This window comes from Salmo salar, chromosome ssa11 (genome assembly GCF_905237065.1).
Source record: "Salmo salar chromosome ssa11, Ssal_v3.1, whole genome shotgun sequence".
Classification (NCBI taxonomy): domain Eukaryota; kingdom Metazoa; phylum Chordata; class Actinopteri; order Salmoniformes; family Salmonidae; genus Salmo; species Salmo salar.
In genome coordinates, this window is record NC_059452.1 from 17,348,259 (window position 1) to 17,375,947 (window position 27,689).

The 27,689-nt window shown below is 42.9% G+C and overlaps 1 protein-coding gene and 1 long non-coding RNA gene across 2 annotated transcripts in view; one reads left to right on the forward strand and one right to left on the reverse strand.

Moving 5' to 3' along the window:
- Nucleotides 1-4,034: 4,034 nt before the first annotated feature.
- LOC106562127 (uncharacterized) lies at nucleotides 4,035-12,555 on the reverse strand. Its single transcript, XR_001318984.1, has 3 exons — nucleotides 12,473-12,555; nucleotides 4,540-4,583; nucleotides 4,035-4,170 (listed from the first exon to the last, which is right to left on the reverse strand). It is a non-coding gene; the product is annotated as an uncharacterized lncRNA (long non-coding RNA).
- Nucleotides 12,556-12,583: 28 nt separating this feature from the next.
- LOC106562126 (potassium/sodium hyperpolarization-activated cyclic nucleotide-gated channel 4) overlaps nucleotides 12,584-27,689 on the forward strand; it is an 84,841-nt gene continuing 69,735 nt past the window's right edge. Inside the window, exon 1 of the mRNA XM_014126754.2 lies at nucleotides 12,584-13,830. Coding sequence (XP_013982229.2) covers nucleotides 13,157-13,830 — 674 coding nt within the window. The 5' untranslated portion in view covers nucleotides 12,584-13,156. The remainder of the gene's footprint in view (nucleotides 13,831-27,689) is intronic.

Here is a 27,689-nt window from a genome sequence, read left to right on the forward strand (position 1 = left end):
TTGTCACCATATTCGCTAACAACATTAGAAATGTCATAGTCAATATAGCTACTAGAACTAACGTGTTAGTAAACCTGCTACAATCATGCAGTACAGTGTACAGTCAGCAAGAAGTTACACCCAGTAGCAACCATTTAATAAAACCAAAAGCTTACCTTGACTTGGAAGAGTTCAAGTGTTGGATAGCCATAGCCAGCTAGCTAACATAGTATCCCTCTGTTTGGTGCCGGGTGTTTTAGTAGGCTAAACTAGCTAGTTAACTGAAAGTGAAAGTTTAAAAAAAATTATAGAACTATTTATAGTTCTTTCTCTCTCTGGCCTTTCCTTCATTTTTAAAGAAATTAATTTGTTCAAAACTGTTCAACTCTCTCTTTGAGTCAACTATTCACCACATTTTATACACTGCAGTCCTAGCTAGCTGTAGCTTATGCTTTTAGTACTAGATTTCTTCTCTGATCCTTTGATTGGGTGGACAACATTGCAGTTCATGCTGCAAGAACTCTGATAGGTTGTCCTCCAGAAGTTGTCATAATTGCTGTGTAAGTCTATGGAAGGGGGGGAACCATGAGCCTCCTTGGTTTTGTATTTAAGTCAATGTACCCAGAGGAAGACGGAAACTGGTGGTGCTACCCTACAGAGTGCTGTTGAGCCTATTGCAGACCTTCATTGCAAAACTGTTTGTTTTAACTATTTATTTGGTGACGTGAATATATTTAGTATAGGCCTAGTTTTATCAAAAAATTTTAACTTTTTAAATGTTTCACTATTTTATATATATATATATATATATATATATATATATATATATATATATATATATATACACAGTATATATATATACACAGTGGGGGGAAAAAGTATTTGATCCCCTGCTGATTTTGTATGTTTTCCCACTGACAAAGAAAGGATCAGTCTATAATTTTAATGGTAGGTTTATTTGAACAGTAAGAGACAGAATAACAGCAAAAATATCCAGAATAACGCATGTCAAAAATGTTATAAATTGATTTGTATTTTAATGAGGGAAATAAGTATTTGACCCCCTCTCAATCAGAAAGATTTCTGGCTCCCAGGTGTCTTTTATACAGGTAACGAGCTGAGATTAGGAGCACACTCTTAAAGGGAGTGCTCCTAACCGCAGCTTGTTACCTGTAAAAAAGACACCTGTCCACAGAAGCAATCAATCAATCAGATTCCAAACTCTCCACCATGGCCAAGACCAAAGAGCTCTCCAAGGATGTCATGGACAAGATCGTAGACCTACACAAGGCTGGAATGGGCTACAAGACCATCGCCAAGCAGCTTGGTGAGAAGGTGACAACAGTTGGTGCGATTATTCGCAAATAGAAGAAGCACAAAAGAACTGTCAATATCCCTCGGCCGGGGGTTCCATGCAAGATCTCACCTCGTGGAGTTGCAATGATCATGAGAACGGTGAGGAATCAGCCCAGAACTACACGGGAGAACCTTGTCAATGATCTCAAGGCAGCTGGGATCATAGTCACCAAGAAAACAATTGGTAACACACTACGTCGTGAAGGACTGAAATCCTGCAGCTCCCGCAAGGTCCCCCTGCTCAAGAAAGCACATATACATGCACATCTGAAGTTTCCCAATGAACATCTGAATGACTCAGAGGACAACTGGTGAAAGTGTTGTAGTCAGATGAGACCAAAATGGAGCTCTTTGACATCAACTCAACTCGCCGTGTTTGGAGGAGGAGGAATGCTGCCTATGACCCCAAGAACACCATCTCCACCATCAAACATGGAGGTGGAAACATTATGCTTTGGGGGTGTTTTTCTGCTAAGGGGACAGGACAACTTCACCGCATCAAAGGGACGATGGACGGGGCCATGTACCGTCAAATCTTGAGTGAGAACCTCCTTCCCTCAGCCAGGGCATTGAAAATGGGTCGTGGATGGGTATTCCAGCATGACAATGAGCCAAAACACACAGCCAAGGCAACAAAGGAGTGGCTCAAGAAGAAGCATGTTAAGGTCCTGGAGTGGCCTAGCCAGTCTCCAGACCTTAATCCCATAGAAAATCTGTGGAGGGAGCTGAAGGTTTGAGTTCCCAAACGTCAGCCTCGAAACCTTAATGACTTGGAGAAGATCTGCAAAGAGGAATGGGACAAAATCCCTCCTGAGATGTGTGCAAACCTGGTGGCCAACTACAAGAAACGTCTGACCTCTGTGATTGCCAACAAGGGTTTTGCCACCAAGTACTAAGTCATGTTTTGCAGAGGGGGTCAAATACTTATTTACCTCATTAAAATGCAAATCATTTTATAACATTTTTGACATGCGTTTTTCTGGATTTTTTTGTTGTTATTCTGGCTCTCACTGTTCAAATAAACCTACTATTAAAATTGTAGACTGATCATTTCTTTGTAAGTGGGCAAACATACAAAATCAGCAGGGGATCAAATACTTTTTTCCCTCACTGTATATATACAGTATATATATATATATACTATATCTTGTCCCATCGCTGCAACTCCCGTATGGATTCGGGAGAGGCGAAAGTCGAGAGCCGTGCGTTCTCTGAAACACAACCCACACTGCTTGCTTAACCCGGAAGCCAGCCGCATCAATGTCTCGGAGGAAAAACACCTGGCGACCGTGTCAGCGTGCATTGCGCCCTGCCCGCCACGGGAGTCGGTAGTGCACAAACCCTCCCCTAACCCAGATGACGCTGGGCCAATTCTGCACCGCCCCATGGGTCTCCCGGTCGCGGCCGGCTGCCACAGAGCCTGGACTCAAACCAGGATCTCTAGTGGCACAGCCCATAGACCACTCGGGAGGCACTATATTTATTTGTATGAAATTCACTGAGGATGGCCACCCCTTCCTCCTCTGAGGAGCCTTCACTGATTTTCAACCACATAAAATATGCACCCAAGACGAACTGAAGTCTTATCAGAAACTTGTTTCATCGTTTTGTCAGCTTTTCATTTCCTTAAAACCGGTCAAACTGATGACATTTGGACATTTTGCACAGGACCAATCTTTCCACTGTTTTGGAGTTATTGCGTTTTCTTCCCGGTCCCTAAAAAAAACAGACAACTTTACCATTGTTACCTAGATTACTAATGCATTCATTCTATCGATGTAAGACATTATTCTGCTGAGCACTACTTTATTTAGTCTTCTGGGGCAACAAGTTATGACAGAAGAGAAGCTGCATGTATCTTAACTATAGTTGACATACCAAATGTCGAACAAAATGTCTGAAATTATAATATGGCCTACCAAATGTTGGAAATTTTAAGCAGAAACATGTCTAAATTAGGGGTGAAAGTAGCCAGTAGGCTAAGGTCCAGTGCGGAGTATCAGCAAAATAAATACTAATTATTTGAAGTGATTTGTTTGACAATCAGATGTAAACATCATCACACTACTCCATGATATGTGAAACTGAGCCTGCGCAGACTGCAAAAATCAACAGTAAAGGGGATAAGATGTTTACATGCCTCAGTATCCCGTCTGAGATCTGCATATCCCAGGCATCTTATCCAAGTGTCTCATACCCGGGATAGAAGATTTTTCGGGTTATTGTAAACGGAATATGATGTTTATGTGTCACCTAAAAAAATGAATACTTGAGTATCCCGAATAATAACGGGATATTGGTGTGCATGTGAACGTGGTCAGTGTAGTGTACAGATGTAGGATCTTAATTTGAGCCATGTTTGCTACATCAGGAAAAATTATCCTGCAGCAACAGGAAATGTGAATTATATGTGGATTACAATGAAATTACATTTTTTGTAGGGGTTAATACATTTTTCATAAGGGAAAATCAAGTCTGAAATTTCAAAGTGGAAATTACAAACTTCATAAGCCTTTTTAAATCTCAAATACAAGTTTTACATTTCCTGCATTACATCATTAGGCTATATCATTAGGCTATAGGTTAACAAACGGTATAATGGGTCCGCACTGAAAAAGAGGTCACATAACGCTTACTTCATTTTTAGGTTTATTTATTATTTTTACTGCATCAGTGATAGCGTACACAGATGTTTCGGCTTGCAGTCTTCTTCAGTGTGTAGGTACATTTTTTTATTCAAAACAGTATTTGTAGGGAAGAACCGATGAGCAGCAGGTACTTCTAATCAGGGTTGCCACTCATCTGCCAATCAGGGATGTAGCTTTTCTGATCTACCTGTATACCACAAAGAAATTCAGAATTATTGGGTATGGGACTGGCCTCGAAGGGCAACTGAGGGCATCAGGCGTGAACCATTCATGAATCAATTGCCTTAGGTGTCTGCTCACTTGGATACATTATATCAATTCATGAGGTGGCTTACCACAGCCTATATCCTTTTTGAACATTCATTTTGTTGATTTCATTTGCATCATGTAGGCATTGTCTATTTTGCTCAACTTTAACAAAATGTTTTATTTCTATAACCCTTTAACCATGTATATTTCATATACATTTTGAAAAAACGTGGACATGTTTGGTTTGTGAAAGTTATCTTGATAAATCACCTATATGGCATTAAATTAGTGCAGCAGTTTCCCTTACCAGCTGATCATTCTACCACAGCTGCTGTCTGTATATCCTACAACCTGATGAACAAAAGCATGAAGAATGGAATAGTAGCGTAAGTATCACCTTTGGACACGCATAGCTTGGGCTGGCATAAAACAATCCCGAGGGGATATACAGTTGAAGTCGGAAGTTTACATACACTTAGGTTGGAGTCATTAAAACTCATTTTTCAACCACTCCACAAATTTCTTGTTAAAACAAACTATAGTTTTGGCAAGTTGGTTAGGACATCTACTTTGTGCATGACACAAGTAATTTTTTCAACAATTGTTTACAGACAGATTATTTCACTTATAATTCACTGTATCACAATTCCAGTGGATCAGAAGTTTACATAAACTAAGTTGACTGTGCCTTTAAACAGCTTGGAAAATTCCAGAAAATTATGTCATGGCTTTAGAAGCTTCTGATAGGCTAATTGGCATCATTTGAGTCATTTGGAGGTGTACCTGTGGATGTATTTCAATACCTACCTTCAAACGCTGTGCCTCTTTGCTTGACATCATGGGAAAATCAAAAGAAATCAGCCAAGACCTCAGGAAAAAAATGGTAGACGTCCACAAGTCTGGTTCATCCTTTGGAGCAATTTCCAAACGCCTGAAGGTACCACGTTCATCTGTACAAACAATAGTACGCAAGTATAAACACCATGAGACCACGCAGCTGTCATACCGCTCAGGAAGGAGACACGTTCTGTCTCCTAGAGATGAACGTACTTTGGTGCGAAAAGTGCAAATCAATCCCAGAACAACAGCAAAGGACCATGTGAAGATGCTGGAGGAAACAGGTACAAAGTATCTATATCCACAGTAAAACGAGTCCTATATCGACATAACCTGAAAGGCCGCTCAGCAAGGAATGACCATCGTTATTTTTGGAGGGAAAAGGGGGAGGCTTGCAAGCCGAAGAACACCATCCCAACCGTGAAACACGGGGGTGGCAGCATCATGTTGTGGGGGAGCTTTTCTGCAGGAGGGACTGGTGCACTTCACAAAATAGATGACATCATGAGGTAGGAAAATGATGTGGATATATTGAAGCAACATCTCAAGACATCAATCAGGAAGTTAAAGCTTGGTCGCAAATGGGTCTTCCAAATGGACAATAACCCCAAGCATACTTCCAAAGTTGTGGAAAAATGGCTTAAAACCTCTTAGTGATCCCTTCACCCCCATTCCCGCTCGAATCCCGGGATTGCTTTGACAACATCCAGTGAAATTGCAGCGTGCCAAATTCAAAAACAGAAATACTCATAATAAGAATTCATAAAACATACAAGTGTTATACGTCAAAATACATCTTAACTTAATCCAGCCACAGTGTCAGATTTCAAAAAGGCTTTCCCGCGAAAGCAGACCATGCGATTATCTGAGGACAGCACCCCGCATACAAACACATGAAAGTCATATGTCAACCAGCCAGGTGCGACACAAAAGTCAGAAATAACGATATAATTCATGCCTTACCTTTTGAAGATCTTCTTCTGTTGGCACTCCAAAATGTCCCAGAAACATCACAAATGGTCCTTTTGTTCGATAAATTCCTTCTTTATAGCCCCAAAATGTCCATTTATTTGGCGCGTTTGATATACACCGGTTTCAACTCGCCCAACATGCCTACAAAGTATCTAATAAATTACCTGTAAACTTGGTCCAAACATTTCAAACAACTTTCCTAATCCAAACTTAGGTACCCTAAAACGTAAATAATCGATAAAATTTAAGACGGGATGTATTGTGTTCAATACAGTACAAAAACAAAGTGAAGCGTGTTCTAGGTCACGCGCACCAGAAGACTTGAGTCACTCTGAGTGACACATGGAAAGAACAGGACTACTTTGTAATTTCTCAAAAGAAAAACATCAACCAATTGCTAAAGACTGTTGACATCTAGTGGAAGCCATAGGAACTGCAACCATATTCCTATTAAAAAGGGCTTCCCATAGAAAACTAATGGGAAACAGATTAACCTCAAAACAAAATTCCCCTGGATGGATTGTGCTCGGGGTTTCACCTGCCAAATCAGTTCTGTTATACTCACAGACATTATTCAAACAGTTTTAGAAACTTCAGAGTGTTTTCTATCCAAATCTACTAATAATATGCATATCCTAGCTTCTGGGCCTGAGTAGCAGGCAGTTTACTTTGGGCACGCTTTTCATCCGCACGTCAAAATACTGCCCCCTAGCCTTATTAAGGACAAGAAAGTCAAGGTATTGGAGTGGCCATCACAAAGCCCTGACCTCAATCCTATAGAAAATTTGTGGGCAGAACGTAAAAAGCATGTGCGAGCAAGGAGGCCTACAAACCTGACTCTGTTACACCAGCTCTGTCAGGAGGAATGGGTCAAAATTCACCCAACTTATTGTGGGAAGTTTGTGGAAGGCTACCCAAAACTTTTGACCCAAGTTAAACAATATAAAGGCAATGCTATCAAATACTAATTGAGTGTTTGTAAACTTCTGACCCACTGGGAATGTGATGAAAGAAATAAATGCTGAAATAAATCATTCTCTCTACTATTATTCTGACATTTCACATTCTTAAAAAAAGTGGTGATCCTAACTGACCTAAAACAGGGAATTTTTACTAGGATTAAAAATCAGGAATTGTGAAAAACTGTGTTTAAATATATTTGGCTAAGGTGTATGTAAATTTCCGACTTCAACTGTAACTTTAAAAGGACACGATAGCTATTCAAGAATTGGGGAGAGCTTTGCTTATTTGCAGTTCTCGCTCCTACAGACTGGTCTCATAGACTAGACATATTACTATGATATGTTACATGGTTACATAAGATAGAAGGTTACTTATGGCAAAAAAATAAAGGAGTGGGGTTGGTCGAGGTGGATGTATAACGCGAACGGCGTGTTCGAATCTAATTACGGAAACTTCAGCATTTTAGCAACTTTTCAACTATTTGCTACTTTTTAACTGCTTATCATGTTAGCTAACCAGTGCTTGACTTGGACTGAAATAGGTGCCGATACTGTTTATATTTAGGTGCAGGAGCTCCACAATACTTTTCAGCTAATATTCTATAAAAGGAACAGGAGCTCAAGCAGTAGAACAGTTAAGGTGCCGGTACTCAGTGAACTCTTGCCCAATTCAAGCTAACCTGACCCACTTTTTTTTAACCTTTATTTAACTAGCCAAGTCAGTTAAGAACAAATTCTTATTTACAATGACGGCCTACCACCAACAGCCCTTAGGACCTCCCAATCACAGTCAGATGTGATGCAGCCTGGATTCCATCCAAGGACTGCAGGGATGCCTCTTGCATTGAGATGCAGTGCCTTAGACTGCTGCGCCACTTGTAGCCACCCCTTCATCTAACCCTAACCTTAACCCTTTTAGCTAACCCTTCCCCGAACCCTAACTTTAACCTAACTCCTAACCTTAACCCCTAACCCTTTTTTTGGTTCCAAGATGGCGTAGCAGTCAGACGTCTTTGTCCTGTCGTGTCCCTTGTATATATCTTTTTATATCTTTTTCTTCGCATATCTTTTTTAAATATTTTCCTAAATCTCAACTTCTAAATACTCTCCTGCAACCCGCCTCACCCAATGTGGTGTGGATCTGTTTTTTTTCTAAGGTATTTCTATTTACTTCGGATCTTGAATCCCTCAACTGAAGCTAGTCAGCTAACTAGCTACCAGCTATCAGTCAGCAAACCACTGCTAGTGGTCATCAGCTAACCTTTAGCTCAGAAAGCTCTCGCCAGTTCGTACAACGTGACTCAAACCAGAGCATAATGGACCTATTTTCTTTCCTCTCCATATCCCCAGATTCCTACCGCAAACTCTGAATATTTTCATCTGGATCTTCGCAACTAGCTAACCGCAATCCCGGGTTACTACTCCTGGCTATCGTTTCCATCCAGCAAGCACCAATTAGCCTGAAGCTAGCCCGGCTAGGGCTCCTGGACTACCACCAAAGCCCACTCCTGGGCTACAATATCCGGACCCCTTCTACTGCCGGTACGGGGAACGGAACCCCGCCGATCCTCTACGACTGGAATACCGACATAATCTGCCTGAGGATTCCAACAGGCCCCTCAGGTGCGACGTCCTCTGATGGCCCATTCTGCTAACCGCGGCCTGCTAGCTACCTAGAACTACTTGGAACCCTACTAATCCACGACTGGTCTATCGACGTCACCGCACGAAGAGGCAAAAACAGACGTACCTCCATCGCGACGTCCTCCAAAGGTCCTTCTGCTTACTTGCTAGCCCCGGTCTGCTTACTTGCTAGCCCCGGTCTGCTAACTGCTAGCTTGCTTGCACCGGTCTGCTAACTGCTTGCTTGCTAGCCCCGGTCTGCTAACTGCTAGCTTGTTAGCCCTGGCCTACTAACTGCTAGCTTATTAGCCCCGGCCTGCTAACTGTCTGAATCGCCGTGTCCCCAGCCAGCCCAACCACTCACTGGACCCATATGATCACTTGGCTATGCATGCTTCTCTAATATCAATATGCCTCGTCCATTACTGTCCTGGTTAGTGATTACTGTCTTATTTCACTGTAGAGCCTCTAGGCCTGCTCAATATGCCTTAACCAACCTTGTTATTCCACCTCCTACATATGCGATGACTTCACCTGGTTTAAACGTCTCTAGAGACTACATCTCTCTCATCATTACTCTATGACTAGGTTTACCTCCAATGTACTCACATCCTACCTTACCTTTGTATGTACACTATGCCTTGAATCTATGCTATCGTGCCCAGAAACCTGCTCCTTTTACTCTCTGTTCCGAATGTGCTAGACGGCCAGTTCGTATAGCCTTTAGCCGTACCCTTATCCTACTTCTCCTCTTCCTCTGGTGATGTAGAGGTTAATCCAGGTGCTGCAGTGCCTAGCTCCACTCCCACTCCCCAGGTGTTCTCATTTGTTGACTTCTGTAACCGTAAAAGCCTTGGTTTCATGCATGTTAACATTAGAAGCCTACTCCCTAAGTTTGTTTTACTCACTGCTTTAGCACACTCTGCCAACCCGCATGTCTTAGCCGTGTCTGAATCCTGGCTTAGGAAAACCACCAAAAACCCTGAAATCCTCCATCCCCGACTATAACATTTTCCGCCAAGATAGAACTGCCAAAGGGGGCGTTGTTGCAATCTACTGCAGAGATAGCCTGCAGAGTTCTGTCTTACTATCCAGGTCTGTGCCCAAACAATTCGAGCTTCTACTTCTAAAAATTCACCACCCTCTGCCCCCAGCTGTGCCCTCGATACCATATGTGAATTGATTGCCCCCCATCTATCTTCTGAGCTCGTGCTACTAGGTGACCTAAACTGGGACATGTTTAACACCCCGGCCATCCTAAAATCTAAGCTTGATCCCCTCAATCTCACTCAAATTATCAATGAACCTACCAGGTACAACCCCAAATCCGTAAACACGGGCACCCTCATAGATAACATACTAACTAACTCGCCCTCCAAATACACCTCTGCTGTTTTCAATCAAGATCTCAGCGATCACTGCCTCATTGCCTGCATCCGTAATGGGTCTGCGGTCAAACGACCACCCCTCATCACTGTCAAACGCTCCCTAAAACACTTCTGCGAGCAGTCCTTTCTAATCGACCTGGCCGGGGTATCCTGGAATCACATTGACCTCATCACGTCAGTAGAGGATGCCTGGTTATTCTTTAAAATCCACTATAATTGAGAATTTCAATAAGCATTTCTCTACGGCTGGCCATGCTTTCCACCTGCTACCCCTACCCCGGTCAACTGCCCGGCACCCTCCACAGCAACCCTCCCAAGCCCCCACCATTTCTCCTTCACCCAAATCCAGATAGCTGATGTTCTGAAAGAGTTGCAAAATCTGGACCCCTACAAATCAGCCGGGCTAGACAATCTGGATCCTCTCTTTCTAAAATGATCTGCAGAAATTGTTGCAACCCCTATTACTAGCCTGTTCAACCTCTCTTTCGTATCATCTGAGATTCCCAAAGATTGGAAAGCTGCCATGGTCATCCCCCTCTTCAATGGGGGTGACACTCTAGACCCAAACTGCTACAGACTTATATCTATCCTACCCTGTCTTTCTAAGGTCTTCGAAAGCCAAGTTAACAAACAGATTACCGACCATTTCGAATCCCACCGTACCTTCTCCGCTATGCAATCTGGATTCAGAGCTGGTCATGGGTGCACTTCAGCCACGCTCAAGGTCCTAAACGATATCATAACCGCCATCGATAAGAGACATTACTGTGCAGCCGTATTCATCGACCTAGCCAAGGCTTTCGACTCTGTCAATCACCACATTCTTATTGGCAGACATGACAGCCTTGGTTTCTCAAATGATTGCCTCGCCTGGTTTACCAACTACTTCTCTGATAGAGTTCAGTGTGTCAAATCGGAGGGCCTGTTGTCTGGACCTCTGGCAGTCTCTATGGGGGTGTCACAGGGTTCAATTCTCGGGCCGACTCTCTTCTCTGTATACATCAATGATGTCGCTCTTGCTGCTGGTGATTCTCTGATCCACCTCTACGCAGACGACACCATTCTGTATACTTCTGGCCCCTCTTTGGACACTGTGTTAACTAACCTCCAGACGAGCTTCAATGCCATACAACTCTCCTTCCGTGGCCTCCAACTGCTCTTAAATGCAAGTAAAACTAAATGCATGCTATTCAATCGATCGCTGCCTGCACCCGCCCGCCCGTCCAGAATCACCACTCTGGACGGTTCTGACTTAGAATATGTGGACAACTACAAATACCTAGGAGTCTGGTTAGACTGTAAACTCTCCTTCCAGACTCACATTAAGCATCTCCAATCAAAAATTAAATCTAGAATCGGCTTCCTATATCGCAACAAAGCATCCTTCACTCATGCTGCCAAACATACCCTCGTAAAACTGACCACACTACCGATCCTCGACTTCGGCGATGTCATCTATAAAATAGCCTCCAACACTCTACTCAACAAATTGGATGCAGTCTATCACAGTGCCATCCGTTTTGTCACCAAAGCCCCATATACTACCCACCACTGCGACCTGTACGCTCTCGTTTGTTGGCCCTCGCTTCATACTCGTCGCCAAACCCACTGGCTGCAGGTTATCTACAAGTCTCTGCTAGGTAAAGCCCCGCCTTACCTCAGCTCACTGGTCACCATAGCAGCACCCACTCGTAGCACTCGCTCCAGCAGGTATATCTCACTGGTCACCCCCAAAGCCAATTCCTCCTTTGGTCGCCTTTCCTTCCAGTTCTCTGCTGCCAATGACTGGAACGAACTGCAAAAATCACTGAAGCTGGAGACTCTTACCTCCCTCACTAGCTTTAAGTACCAGCTGTCAGAGCAGCTCACAGATCACTGCACCTGTACATAACCCATTTGTAAACAGCCCATCTATGTACCTCATCCCCATACTGTATTTATTTATCTTGCTCCTTTGCACCCCAGTATCTCTACTTGCACATTCATCTTCTGCACATCTACCATTCCAGTGTTTAATTGCCATATTGTAATTACTTCGCCACCATGGCCTATTTATTGCCTTAACTCCCTTATCTTACCTCATTTGCACTCACTGTATATAGACTTTTTGTTTTATTTTTTCTACTGTATTATTGACTATGTTTTGTTTATTCCATGTGTAACTCTGTGTTGTTGTATGTGTTGAATTGCTATGCTTTATCTTGGCCAGGTCGCAGTTGCAAATGAGAACTTGTTCTCAACTAGCCTACCTGGTTAAATAAAGGTGAAATAAAAAAAATAAAACATGCTAGCTAGTGTTAGCCACCTAGCTAGCATTAGCCACCACAAATTGGAATTCGTAACATATCCCTTTTGCAAATTCGTAACATATTAAATGAATTGCAAGTCGTAACATATCATAGTAATTTGTAACATATCATACAAAATGGATGATGGACATCCCCAAATGAATACATACCATATGAAAGGTAACATATCATACTAAATGGAGTGTCTCCGATTTATGTAGACTACAGAGTAATACGAAATGCTCTAAAACCACGTTGGCTCCTATGGCAACCCATCAGCTTCATGAATATTCATCCTACCAGAATGCTTGGGACAATAGGTGTCAACGGGTCCTTGGATGCTGCTGCTGATGCAGCCTATGGTGCGTGATTGCATTGCATTGTTTATTATTGAGAGGCAGCTGACACGAATTTGGAGGAAAAGAGCATCCCTCCTTCCGCTGTTCATGACCTCCTCGTCTCCTCTCTGTCAATCGGCACGTCCCTCACATATCATGCTAAGGTGGCTTCTACCAGCTTTCTCCCCTCACTTGGTGCGCACACGGTTGGAGCGTACGTGCCTACCATGAGTGTTATGGTGAATCGGACTGTCAATGCAGCGAGAGAAGGCATATCTAAACTGTAAGGTAATGATCGAGAAAGGAGCCTCTTCCTGTATTTGCACTAGAAGAGCCACAGCCGCCCGTGTCATGTGTATCAGTGTAATGCTTTCAAGGTTTGAGATTAGCTCCAGACTGGTCGCTCTCACTCACAGATAGGGAGCTGTGGGGTTCGTGGCTATACTTCTCAACAATAACCATCCTATTCTGGACATCTATTGCATTTGAAATTGTTCGTTCCGTTTCAATGTCATAATGGACAGGTTGCACTCCTCCATGCGTAAAAGGCTCTACAGTTTGCCACAGCATATTGGACAGAAAGCTTCTATCATGGGCGAAGGAGAAGACGGCGACAAGGACACCCGGAGGAAGAGTATTAGGATGAAACCCTTGCCGTCACCAACCTCCAGAGGAAGCTTCAAAGGCATCGGGGAGACCAGAAGTGGAGACACGGTGATCATGGAGACGGACATTGGGAGACCAACGAAGACCAGTTTAAACGGAGATTGTCGGAGATTTCGTGGCAGTCTCTCCTCCATCACCAGTCGGCATGTGCACGACTCAGACTCCGCGGAGCAGAGGCGCCTCATCACGGAAGGAGACGTCACCCCGAGCGAGGAGAGCCCCCCCGGAGCTATTGGCGGCGGGGCGGACCAAGGTGCGCAAGGCGCCAGCGGTGGTGGTGCCCAACATGCTTCTCTTGACCAGGAATCAGGGTTCATAAAGTTGGATGGCATTGATCAAATTTCGCCGGACGACGAGAGATTGTACCAGGCAGGATTCATACACAGGCAGTTTGGGGCTATGCTGCAACCGGGGGTCAACAAGTTCTCCCTAAGGATGTTTGGGAGCGAAAAGGCGGTGGAACGGGAACAAGAGCGGGTTAAATCCGCCGGATTTTGGATAATTCACCCTTACAGTGATTTCAGGTAACTAACTCCATTGCGCTCTGGTCAGACGTCAGAGCGTCATGCGCGGATGAAGTGTAGGTAGGATGCGTTCATACACACTCACCTAGCCTACAAGGTAAATGAAATGGATACTTTATTTTCAACTGATAATTTCACTATCTCACTATGAGGCACAATGGCAAATGCATTAGTGATAGGGTATTTAATGATGGCATCAGAAAATGCAGTCATCTCGGATATAAAAGGATACATTTGGTTTAGCCCTAATTCTGTGCATAAATGTGTGTGGAACAATTTGTTTAATGAATTGAAATCTAATCAAAAATAATTTACACGTCTGAGAATTACATAATCCCATGATACTTACTCTTACTTTTAAATGAATTTATTAGACATCAGCTATAATATAGCTATAACTTATTCAACATTGGAAATACAACGATAAAGTCAAAAAAGTCAAATAAATGTAATGTAGGTTAATATATAGGTGGCGTCAGAATAATGTGTGTGCAGGAACAGGCCAAACATCACACGCATAGATGGTTCTCAAAGGTGTCTGTTCAGTTTTAAAACAGAATCAATAGAAGTGCACCAATGTAATGTTCTCTCTTTTTTCATTAAATCCACATTATATTCAGGGAAATGATTTATCACTACAGCAACTCTATTGGCTCTATGTGAGGTGATGTGCTAATGACTGAGTAATTAGCCCCCCCCCCACACACACACTAGTATTTCAGGTTTCAGGTTTCATGTGTTCAAAATTATCATAACCAATTCTACCTATAAATTACCAGTATCATTCTTCAAGTTTTCATATGAGGTATAAATGGAAGTGCAGCCTCATTCTCTTGTTATTCATTAAGTATTGCCCTTGACTGTGACATTGGCTATACAGTACAGTGCATGCATCTGATGTAAAGCACAGGATTGCTTAGCATTATGGACATTGTCCATTATTGATACTATACCTCAAGGGCCTACTGGCCATAGGTCCAAAAACATACAGTGAATCCTGAAGTATATCCAGAGAATGGGTGAAACATTATGGTGAAACGTAGCTACAGAGAGTATGATATACAGCACAAACCAATATGAACGTAGCCTGCATTTATAAAGCATTTTCACACATTTTCAAAATAAGCAGTGATCTTTATAATCCCAATAATGTCATTAAGTTAATAACAACCTCTTACGTAGGTTTCATTTATTCAGTGGATTGTAATCATTCAGCTCATGCATGTAATATAGGATGGATTAGGAGGGAATATTTTATTAAGGAATAATGTTTTTACTCCAAAAGTGGAATACAGTATCGCAGTAACCAGATACAAAGTTTGATATTTGTTATGCATAATTTAAATAGTAAATATATATTGTACAATATCATATCATACTATATTATATTAAACTATATTACATTAAACTATATTACAGTTGAACACAATTTGAAACAAATTAGAGTAATATACATGAATGCTTATTGTTCTTTCATGTATGAGTTCAACCAAATGATCTCAAATTCATTAAACATTTGAGAGGTGATCTTAACTTACCAAGTCATCATACTTTTCGGTATTCTGATACGATCAAAAATATTTAGGTCGTTGACACATTTTGTCTCTGGCTGCCATATTGGGTGCCTGTATCAGCGTTTCAAGGACAGTGAAATGGCACATGAAAACCTTTTAAAAAGTTGACCTCTTAGCTCATGCTTACCTTATTTTTTTGAGGTGACACTGAATTGTCAACTGGACATACACCATCTCTAATCATATAGTTAAAATAAAAGCCTCCAGATATTGACATTACATGTTGGCTAATGCCTTTATTGTTACCAGACGAAACGCTAAGTGCAAAAATTTATCATATTGTTGTGAAAGACAATAGCAGAAGCCTAATTGCCCGACAGATCTTTCCCTGTCCTTGACATTTGATTTGATCCAGCTAGTTTGTCTTTGGTTCATCTACTGTACACTTTATATAATGATATACAGTAATACCACATCCAACCCCATCACCTGTCACACAAGCAGAAGGTGTGTCATAACAGTAGTGCTTCAAGAACAAGACCAGGTTTGTCTCGCTTGTGAGAGACAAGTCTGTGTGACGAGTGTTTACAGGCAGGCTAGGCTGGCGGCCGGAGAGGGAGAGAGAGAGCAGGCAGGCAGCAGTGTCAGGCAGGCAGACGCAGCCCAGGGCTGTGGATAGAGAGAGAAGGGCTCAGGGAAAGGAAGGCACTCTCCATGGAAAACAGACTGATTTATCTGCTTGTTTCCCCATTGGTCTTGTGAATCTACACAGACATTCTGCTGCCTTCACATCACAGGATGGTGCACATTTCTCAGATGCCTGGATTACTTAGCTCAGGCTGCCAAGAAAAGAAATGGGATGTAATTTGCTTTGCCTTTGCAAGAAGTGTATGTGTCTGTGTGTGGGTGTGTGTGTGCACTTTGGAAGTGACAGTATATAATAGTAGAAATGCATATCTGTGTAAGTTAGGAGTTGAATCACACAATTTATTGTACCATTCATTTTTGATTTGTTTCATCCAGGGACATATTCCAACAGTGTTGAGTAACCTTCATAGTACACAGTATTCAGTAACTGGAACACTGGATTCCTTTTGTCTTATTGTCAGTATTCTGACTATGTTTACGCATTTCATACCAAGATTAATGGATGATTTCTTTCTCAGTGGGGAGTACTGGTATTCAGCGAGGGCTAGATCACAGACGCTGCAATCAATTACCTGGCTGTTACCCCTCTCTCCCACCACAAGGGCCATCATCTCCTTTCCCAATGTGACCCCTCCCACTTGTACCACTACAGTTAGCACCTCCTACACCAAAGTCACTCCTCTGTCTCCCACACCTGCAATTGCCTCGCACTCTTGCTATAATTACCTACACCCCCAACTCCCCTCTTTCCCCTTCTAAAGAAGTGAGATGAAAGTTACTCTATGGACAGGAGTCTGCCATTTCTATTATACCCTCTCCCTCGGTATCTACAGTCTCTGACTCCCCCTGGCATCCAACACATCCTAATGTCCAGTGGCCATGCCTGCCAAGTGGCATGAGAATCAGGTCAATCACTTGCCCTGCTCAGTGTGTGTGGGAGGGTTTTACTGTATATCGGCGTAATTATATTTGAAACATTTCGGCTAGCTGACAGCAGTTTACACGCTATAAAATCAGTTGACTGTGATTATATGGGACGTTCCTCTCACTTGTGCAATTAAAAATCTCTTTCAGTCCTGACTCATTGTTAACTGGTCTGCTATCATTATAATTTAGTCATCCAGTTGATGCCTTTACCCTTAACATAGGTCACGATGAACATTCTGTGCTTCAGCAAGCTTAAGTGTCCCCATTGAAGTACAATACTCTGCTAATGAGAAGTGTTGAAAACCCGACCCTAGGGTTTGGTTTCAATGATGGAATCTTTTGGTATAGAGGAACTGTCACTGCTTACGTTACTACTTTATCAGCTTAAATAAACTACAAAATAGTTGCAAGCAAGATGGAGATCACAGAGGCTATTTTTAATGAGTGCGTTTCCCAAGTGGCTAGTTTGCACTGGTTTTAGTTAAGGTAGTTGATGCAAAGGTATTGACTGCAAACTTTGGTTCTGAATCGCGACGTTCTGGCATGTCTGCCTCGTGATTTATTGGGAGTGTCTGCAGATTTTTTGTCTTCCCTTATCGACGTAGGCAGTGTGTTGCCTAGTCACTGTGTTGCTTAGGGTCGGGGGTTTTGATACTAGCTAATGAGTGCAGCTGTCTAAATGTATATGAGATGAGCAAACAAAGTACTTTTGTGCAGTGTCATCCCACTAAGCACCCTCCACTAACAGGTTGTATAGTTACAGACTTGTGTGAGAGATTGGATTAATTCTTGTTTGCGTGGAGAATCATTGTACCATCTAAATCGCTGTGAATAATATTTTCCATAACCAAAAATATTGTATTTTCATCTGTTTGAAGCTGGTGTACAAAACCGAAAGTAAAACATGTAAAAACAAAACTTAACAACTGGAAGCATAGAAATAGCGGACATAGAACATATCTACCGCTTCTTAGACTTGCTTTCAATGAGAATGACATATCTATAACTCACATTTCAATGTGAATTTGGTCAGGTCACCTAAAAAGTTGTATATTGCAGCTTTAAAAGAGGAGGATTATGATAATGAGGAAGTGTTTGTTTCTGTGTTGTTGCCATAGAATAAACACAAAATAGTGCCCCTGGCAGGAATATTGACTACAATCAGAGACAGATAACACATGGCTGAAATTAATGTATTGAAGGAGATGAAGGATTATCTTGTAATGGGCATGGTTGGAGAAGTCAGAACTCTGTGATTGAGTTTCAATTTCCCTGGCTGCACCAAAGCCTTTGCTATTAATATTGTCATAATAAGCACAAATTAAAGTGTCACTGGGAGTCACACACAGTCATGACTACAGAAATTCAGCAATATTTTCCCTTCTCAACTATTGTATAACGTTGAGAGGGAGAGGAGGAGCACAGCACATCTTCTGAGGGGAAAAGACGGCTTAAAAATGGCATCGTAATCCAATCTAAAGGCTCATTTCCAGAGCCAAAGCTGTACAGCCTCATTTCTGCTCATTGCTGAACATGCGTCTTCTTCCTTCCTGTGGGGAAGTGATGTAGTCAGCCAGCCAGCCAACCAGCCTGCAGCAGATGTGATTGATTGGTGTTTTGTATGGGGTGAATCAGTGAGAGATTTGGCAAGGTTAATGACGGATGATGTGGCAGCAAAACGTTGTTCTCCAATCTTTAAGTACCTTTTAATAACCTTGTAATTCAGCAGCACCCTTAACGATGCATCATCAGTAGTAGTATACTGTTTAATACTGCCGTATCTCCACGGAGTTGGAAAAAGACAAGACTTTTAACATGAAAGCTTATTTTGGTTTTACAGACTCTATTAAGCATAAAACAGTGCTGCCAACCCAATCAGAAGAGGAGGTTAACCTGGCCTGCTGTGTCTGTCAATCAGTTGACTCCCTCCCTCCATCTCACCCTCTGCCAGGAGATTCCCTGTTCAAACCTTCAAACCCCACGTCTCACCAGGCGTTTTATTCATCCTGCATAACCATCGCCATCTCCCCAAAGAGATTTCACTCGGCAGTAAAAAAGGCCTCTAAAAAGACATCTTCGAGTTCCTCCTCCTCCTGTTACCTTTCCAGAGGAATACATTAAAGAGAAGTAGAGCAGATTTAGAAGACAGAATGCACATTACTGTAGGTCGGATGCTTTTCAAGGGCCAAGAAACACCTTTATGTCCAAATGTGCATTAGCAGAAATACTTCCTTCTGAATGCATACTGTGACCCATTAGTTCAGCTTGCTTTAACTCCCCATGACAGGGTTATTATCCTGTTTCTAAAATACATCTCTGCTTGGAAATGTACTGTAGCGATCAGCCTGTAAAACTGGGATAAGAGTTGTGGCTGTCATTATGAAACTAAAGGGGAATGATTGCTGCTGAATGAAAACTGTTGCTCTGGAAATGCAAATGTTTCAGCAGCTCAAAAGTAAATATATGAAATGTCCCTTGTATTCCAGTCTGGACAATTATTCTGTGTGTATAAAGGCTTCAGTTTGTATCCCCTTTTTTGGTTCATCCAAACAATAATGGTATCCCAATTCAAAATGAGGTCGTATAACTGACTCCACCATTTCCATTTCAGTACATAAATGAAGATTGCACACTGAATGAAAGCAGAACTGTATTTGTATGGTGGCTCGTCATATTGATCATGTGACAGTGCTTTATAAATGTGTCTGTTGGAAGCACAACAAATAGCTTGTCATACAGATATTCAGCTTTGCCTGTTCAGTCATTGATTATTTCATAGGTTGAGAAAACTATAGGCTAAATCAATGTACTGTTTCTAATACACTATAGTGACTGGGTACTAAAACCTCTCGGGAAATTGCCATTTGAATGACAAATGACACAGGTGTAATACACGGCTGCAATGCTCTAGTACTGTTCCTCTGCTTGCTGACACACACGCACACACACACACACACACACACACTTTATCGCTCTCTCTCGACTTGCTCGTAGCTCAGGTAGAAAGGGAGGGGGTGGGATCAGATGACAGTGTTGTCTACGTTCAGCCAGGTTGATTACAGTTGATTTGAGGGTGCGTTTTCATATTGATTTGTTTGGGTCTTGCGGGACCTCTAGCTTGTCATTGGGTGATTTATAGAAAATGAGCCGGGGGGAAATAATACAGGCTGTCCGCCCTGCATGGTGGCCACATGCAGCCGTAGGCTCGAACTGACTATTTGTGGGTGTTGGGAGTGAGTGTCGCTCCCAGCTCCGGCCCCCAGCCAGCCCTCATGGAGCATGTCTCTCCTCTCCACGGCACTCTACAGTACAGTGATAATAGCCTATGGAGTAGGGGATGCCATAGTGGGGAAACGGGTGCGGCGGAGGAGTCATTGCACCCTTTTTTAATTTAGTGGATGTAAAGCACAGGATTAGCGAGAGCTCTGGGTCTGGCCGAGCCTGAGAGTGGGGTAATCAAAAGAGGCTGCTGCCGTGTCCATCCACCAATATTAGGAGCACACATCACATCCCAGGAGATTATTACAACACAATTTATTTAATGGAGGGAGGATGGGACGGAGAGGCTGAGGGTGGGCCGTGCCGTGGGGGGAGGGCTGCCAGTCAACGTGGCACGGCGGCGGAGTGATTGAAATGTACCGTGTGACCTCCGTACACTTGTGGGAGCGTGACACGCAAAGCAAACACGCCTCATTTGAGAATATATGTATGTTTATGTATGTCAATGTATTTTCTTCCTAGTATGTCATTTAATTAGAAATTAACAATAGCGTTGGTAATCTGCAGGGGTGAGATTATATTGATCGATATACATTTTGTTTATGTATTTTTGTCACCTGGCAAATGCTGTGTTGGTTCGTTGTGTGTCCTTCCTTTTGCTCTGTCCTCTGCTCATCAATTTATAATCTCACCAGGTGGATTCACAACCCCAGACAGCCCAGATCCATTCACGAGTTTTTCTTCTTTTAACACTTTTCACTATCAAATGTGTTTTTCTTGCTGCTAGACGTCTGTGATTATTGTCCCGCGGACCAGTGGTAAATATGTCAGTTTCACTTATCTCAACGTTTCAGGGGGTGTGTTGTGTGATGTGAAAAGTTATTTTTCTCTCTATTCATCACCCTACAGTGAAGGAGAAAGTCTCAAGCCGTGTGTGTGTGTGTGTGTGTGTGTGTGTGTGTGTGTGTGTGCCGTTGGTGTGACATCTAGGTGACCTAGAGCTCTGTAGACCTGCCTGCTACAGCCTGCTAGACATAACTATCCCCAGGCCATTTGGATAAAAGACCTGTGATAGGAGAATATAGAATGAACCAGCATTCCCACAAGAGATAGGTGGAGGAAAAGGGAGAGGGAGTCTAGATTCTCTGACTAAAATCTATGTGGATTACAGTCAGATATCATTGTGGTGATGTTTCTTAATCTGGGGATATGATGGCAGCCTTGTGAAATTAACAGCAAACTTTCTTGAAGAAATAGAAGTTTGATTTGTAATCATCGAAGCCAGCTGAAGCAGTAAATACCATTCCTGCAGGTTCCAGTGACACATTACTGTGTGGATCAGTGACGTGCGGGGAGGTCGGTGGCTGGTGAGGCACTAGCTATTATCAAAGCCAGATTTACTCACAAATAAACCTTGCTGAAGCCCAAGTTCACCATACAACAGATAGCTCCAACAACCACAGTGACATAGGCTATTAACCGAAATTGACAAAAATATTCACCAAATGTAGTCCTAAATACCATTGTAGCCAAGATACACAAGCGATAGCCTCCGATGGCCGCATATTTCATATCATCCGACGCTGCTCAACTCAGCCCCACCATGTCATAGACCAAAGTAGCCAATCACAATTACAAACAATAGGTGGCATTAAAATACCAGTATATGGACACAATTCCACCAATGCACCGCACGTGCAAGCAGGCACACACACATATTATTATGAGAAATATTATTTCACACATATAATTAATAACATTGCTGTCACACCCTGATCATTTTCACCTGTCCTCGTTATTGTCTCCAACCCCTCCAGGTGTCGCTTGTTTTCCCCAGTGTATTTATCCCTGTGTTTCCTGTCTCTCTGTGCCAGTTCGTCTTGTATGTTCGTCAAGTCAACCAGCGTGATTTTCCAGTACTCCTTTTGCTATTCTCTTTTTGATAGTCCTCCCGGTTTTGACTCCTGCCTGACTCTGGACTTCTTTCCCGCCTGCCTGATCATCCTGCCTGCCCTGACCTTGATTCTGCCTGCCCTTTGGTACCTTTTGGACTCTGAACTGGTTTTGACCCTTTTGCCTGTCTACAACCATTCTCTTGCCTTCCCCTATTGGATTAATAAATATTGTAAGACTCTAACCATCTGCCTCCTGTGTCTGTGTCTGGGTTTTGCCTTGTGTCATGATAATTGCTAACGGTCCAATTATCACGTTTCAGGTAAGACCCAAATGCAGACTGTGTCGAAGTAACAATGTTTATTACAGCAACGAGGCAGGCAAATGACAGGTCAAGGCAAGCAGGTGTCGATTATCCAGAGAAGTGGGGCAAAGGTACAGGATGGCAGGCTGGCACAGGGTGGGCAGAAAAGGTCAAAACCAGGAATAATCTAGAGACTGGCACGGAGGGGAAAACGCTGGTAGGCTTTATGAAACAAAACAAACTGGCACCAGACAAACAGAACACAGTTATAAATACACTGGATAATGAGGAAGATGTGCGACACCTGGAGGGGGGTGGAGACAAGCACAAAGACAGGGGAAACAGATCAGGGCGTGACACAGTACCCCCCCCAAGGACGCCACATGGCGTCCTACCTGGGCCTATACCTGGTTGAGCGGGGTGCCGGCGTTGGAACTCAGAGATGAGGCCTGGATCCAGGATGTCCCTAGCAGAGACCCAGCACCTCTCCTCTGGACCATAACCCTCCCAGTCAACCAGGTACTGGAATCCCCCGCCCCGAGGTCGAACCTTCAGGAGACGCCTCACAATGTACGCCGGTTGGCCGTCGATGAGATGGGGAGAGGGGTGGGCCTGGAAACAGGAGACAAAGGGCTGTGAGACATGGGTTTACATCTAGACACATGAAAAGTAGGAAGTATACGGAGGTTACGGAGCAACAGAGGACAAACAGCAGAGGGGGGTAATAATCTTGGAGCAGTGAAGAATGGTCTCGGCTTCTGGAGGTGTAGCCGCAGGGCTATAGCAGCGTGCCAGCGCATCAGGCTTGACATTCTTGGGTACCGGTTGGTGTTGCGGAAGCGAAGTGGCCCGGGTCTTACTGAACCCCTCCCGGAGGTCCTGGTACTCCGCAGGAATGGTAGAGAGGTCCGGGGCAATTTCCAAGCCCCCAAGAAGACGTCCTGGGGCAGGCAGAGCTGACTTCAGGCAATGAGTGTGGCAGAATGGGCTCAAGCCCACGATGACACCAGTAGACCAATCAATAGAGGGATTGTGTCGCTGGAGCCAAGAGAATCCCAACACCACGGGAACCTGCGGAGACTCAATTAGCAGGAATTGGATCGTCTCGCTGTGGTTCCCCGACACTCGTAGGTTGATGGGGGTGGTATGGTGGGTGACCCGGCCTATGGAGCGCCGGTCCAGCGCTCTAACGTCCATGGGAATGGAGAGGGGCTGAGTGGGGATTCCCAGCTCGGACACCAGGGTAACGTCCATAAGGCTCATATTGGCCCCTGAGTCGATGAGTATCTGGAGAGACTTGGAACTGATCGCCCCACAGCAGGGTGTCATGGAGAGGGTGGCGGGTAAAGGGAGAAGCTAAATTATCCTTAAGACCCACCAGAGTACTCATTCCTACAAATGAGCTAGGTCTCATGAAGGGACAGGTAGACACATGACCGGCAGTACCGCGATACAGACAACTCTGGGTGTTAAGTCTGCGTACGCGTTAGGCTGGAGACAGCCTAGCCCTGCCAAGCTGCATTAGCTTGGGAAGAGACAAATCGGCAGTCTTCGGAGGCTGTTGGAGGAACTCAGGTAAGCTTGGATCCTCTCGGGGACATAGACGCCGGGGACTTCCGGAGTTCATCAGATGCAAGGTGGGATCCTTGAGTGAGCAATTCCACAATCAGACCTCTTCTCCCTCCTATGTTCCCGTAGCCGTTCATCGATCCGGATGGTTAAGGCGATGAGTGAGTCGAGATTCGTCAGTAGTTCCCGGGCTGCAAGCTCATTGGAATAAAAGGCATAAATCAAAGGTATTACTTATATTATCAAGGTGAACAAAGCAAACTTGACCGAACAATGCAACCCAATCTCCAATTAAAACGGCAGGCTGTGGCATAACTGCAGTTACAGAATTAAGCCATGGCTTTAAGTTTTAATTATGCCTTGTGGTGCCGTATTTTAGCTGTCAGTAAAACTCTGCAAAAGTGAAACTAAAACTTAAGTTTAGGCATTAACTCAGAATGGTTAAGGTTAGGGATAGGTTTAAAATGTTATGTCTCTGTGTCCAGTATGAAGGAAGTTAGAGGTAGCTTTGCGAGCCAAAGCTAAGTAGCCTAAGTGCAATGACTGGAAGTTTATTGGTATCTGCTAGCATGCCAAAATTCCGAAGTATCCCTTTAAGTTTAGGCATTAATTCTGAGTGGTTAAGGTTTGGGAAAGGCTTAAAACTAAAAAACTAAAAACGAGTGTCTAGCACTGCGATTGAACACGTGACCCTCAAAGCCGGAGGCTGCGGCTTAAACGCCCATCCACCATCCCCATCCCAAACACCCTAGCAGGTTGCAAGCCTATTAGAAGGTAATAGGTGCTCACATTGCCCCTAGTAGACAGTGTAGCTTCCACATTTCAACAGGTTCAAACGTAATCTGGTACCGGCAGAATCGGCACATCCTGGAGTATCCCGTAACAGAATGAGCTGGAACAATGATGAAAATTAGCTTCAGAAGAAAGTATTTTATAAGGTAGCTGAGGCCGTGGCCAGGATTCAGCAGGTTAACGGTGGTGCTCAATGGACAGCACCTCTGTCTAGCCGTCTATAATTCTTACCGTTTGTGGACAGGCAAGTAGACGGTTTGTGGGCACAGTTAGTTTCACACGCACTGGTTACGTTTTACAAGTTTGAAAAGGCTAATAATAAACAATTATTCTCATATTCACAGTACAGTACCCTAACCCGCAAATTGCAAACAAAAATGCATTTAGGTCTACCTTTACTTGTAAATGAAGTCTATTCATCTGTCCTAACATCACTGACTGCTTAAATCAAATCATTCTGTATTCTGCTTGATGTAGGCCTACCCAAAAACATGAAGTCTTCAAGTGTCTGGGTTCATCATTACCACAAAATGCTCCCCTAAGCATGTTGCTTTAATAAGGTCCTTCTTTTCCTTTAGGCTACTTTCCCACTGGGCACAGACGTCAATTCAACGTCTATTCCACATTGGTTCAACGTAATTCCATTGTAATGACGTGGAAACAACGCTGATTCAACCAATGTGTGCCCAGTGGGTTAGCATTGTGCCTTGTCACATGTTGGTTTTGCTGCTCATTTGTCTTGTGGGGTATGCATGGGTCTCCGAGCTGTGTGTTAATAGTTTAAACAGACAGCTCGGTGCATTCAGCTTGTCAACACTTCTTAAAAAACAAGTAGTGATGAAGTAAATCTCTCCTCCACTTTGAGCCATGAGTGATTGACATGCATATCATTAATGTTAGCTCTCCGTGTACATTTAAGGGCCAGCCGTGCTGCCCTATTCTAAGCCATTTGTAAAGTCCCTCTTTGTGACCACATGACTGAACAGTAGTCCAGGTGTGACAAAACTAGGGCCTGTAGGACCTGGTCAAACACAATTTTTTCAAAAAGTTGACATAGGATTGGTAACATGCTGATTGTTTGGCTATTTGAGCCAGCATTCTTAGGTAGCGGAATGACTTTTGCAAATAGGAGTGGCAATAATTTTCCATCCAAGTTGTCAAATCACAGTGTCTTGTCATTGTTGATAGACAACAATCAATTTTTCACCTCTTCCACACTCACTTTAAAATTCCAATGCTTGTCTTTCAACATTTGATCAGTTATACTTGGATTTGTAGTGTCAGCATCTGTTGATGGCATGTCATGCCTAAATTTGCTAATCTTGCCAATGAAAAAATCATTAAAGTAATTGGCAATATCAGTGGGTTTTGTGATGCATGAGCCATCTGATTAAATGAATGATGGAGCTGAGTTTGTCTTTTTGCCCAAAATGTCATTTAAGGTGCTCCATAGCTTTTTACTGTCATTCTTTATATCATTTATCTTTGTTTCATAGTCTAGTTTAGTCACATGACTTCTCAATTTGCAGTACGTTCGCCAATCCGTTGTGCAGCCAGACTTATTTGCCATTCCTTATACCTCATCCCTCTCAACCATACCATTTTTAAATTCCTCATCAATCCACGGGGATTCAACAGTTTTTACAGTCATTTTCTTAATGGGTGCGTGCTTATTAGTAACTGGAATAAGCAATTTCATAAACGTGTCAAGTGCAGCGTCTGGTTGCTCCTCATTACACACCACGGACTAACAAATATTATTTACATCAACAACATAGGAATCACTACAAAACTTATTGTATGACCTCTTATACACTATATTAGGCCCAGCCTTTGGAACTAGATATGGCTACTATATTGTGATCACTACATCCGATGGATCTAGATACTGCTTTCAAGCTAATTTCTGCAGCATTAGTGAAGATGTGTTCAATATACAGTATGTTAATGATTTCATTCCTTGTGCTGTTTCTAACTACCCTGGTAGGTTGACTTATAACCTGAACCAGGTTGCAGGCACTCGTTACAGTTTGAAGCTTTTTCTTGAGTGGGCAGCTTGATGAAAGCCAGTCATTATTTAAATCACCCATAAAATATACCTCTCTGTTGAGATCACATACATTATCAAGCATTTCACACATGTTATCCAGATACTGACGGTTAACACTTGGTGGTCTATAGCAGCTTCCAACCAGAATGGGCTTTAGGTGAGGCAGATGAACCTGTAGCCATATTACTTCAACACTATTTAACAAACATGAGATCCTCTCTAAGCTTTACAGGAATGTGGTTCTGAATATAAACAGCAACACCTCCACACTCAATATTAGGAAGGTGTTCCTAATATTTTGTCCACTCAGTGTAGATAATGAGTGTCTATAGATAGTGAGTGTCTATAGATAGTGAGTGTCTGTAGATAGTGTGTGTCTGTAGATAGTGAGTGTCTGTAAATAGTGTCTATAGATAGTGAGTGTCTATAGATAGTCAGTGTCTATAGATAGTGTGTGTCTGTAGATAGTGAGTGTCTATAGATAGTGAGTGTCTGTAAATAGTGTCTATAGATAGTGAGTGTCTATAGATAGTGTGTGTCTGTAGATAGTGAGTGCCTATAGAGAGTGAGTGTCTGTATATAGTGTCTATAGATAGTGTGTGTCTGTAGATAGTGTGTGTCTATAGATAGTGTGTGTCTATAGATAGTGTGTGTCTATAGATAGTGAGTGTCTGTAGATAGTGAGTGTCTATAGAGAGTGAGTGTCTGTAAATAGTGTCTATAGATAGTGAGTGTCTATAGAGAGTGAGTAGAGAGTGATTGTCTGTAGAGAGTGATTGTCTGTAGATAGTGAGTGTCTGTAGATAGTGAGTGTCTGTAGATAGTGTCTATACAGAGTGAGTGTCTATAGAGAGTAAGTGTCTATAGATAGTGTCTATATATAATGAGTGTCTGTAGATAGTGTGTCTGTAGATGGTGTCTTTTGATAGTGTGTCTGTAGATA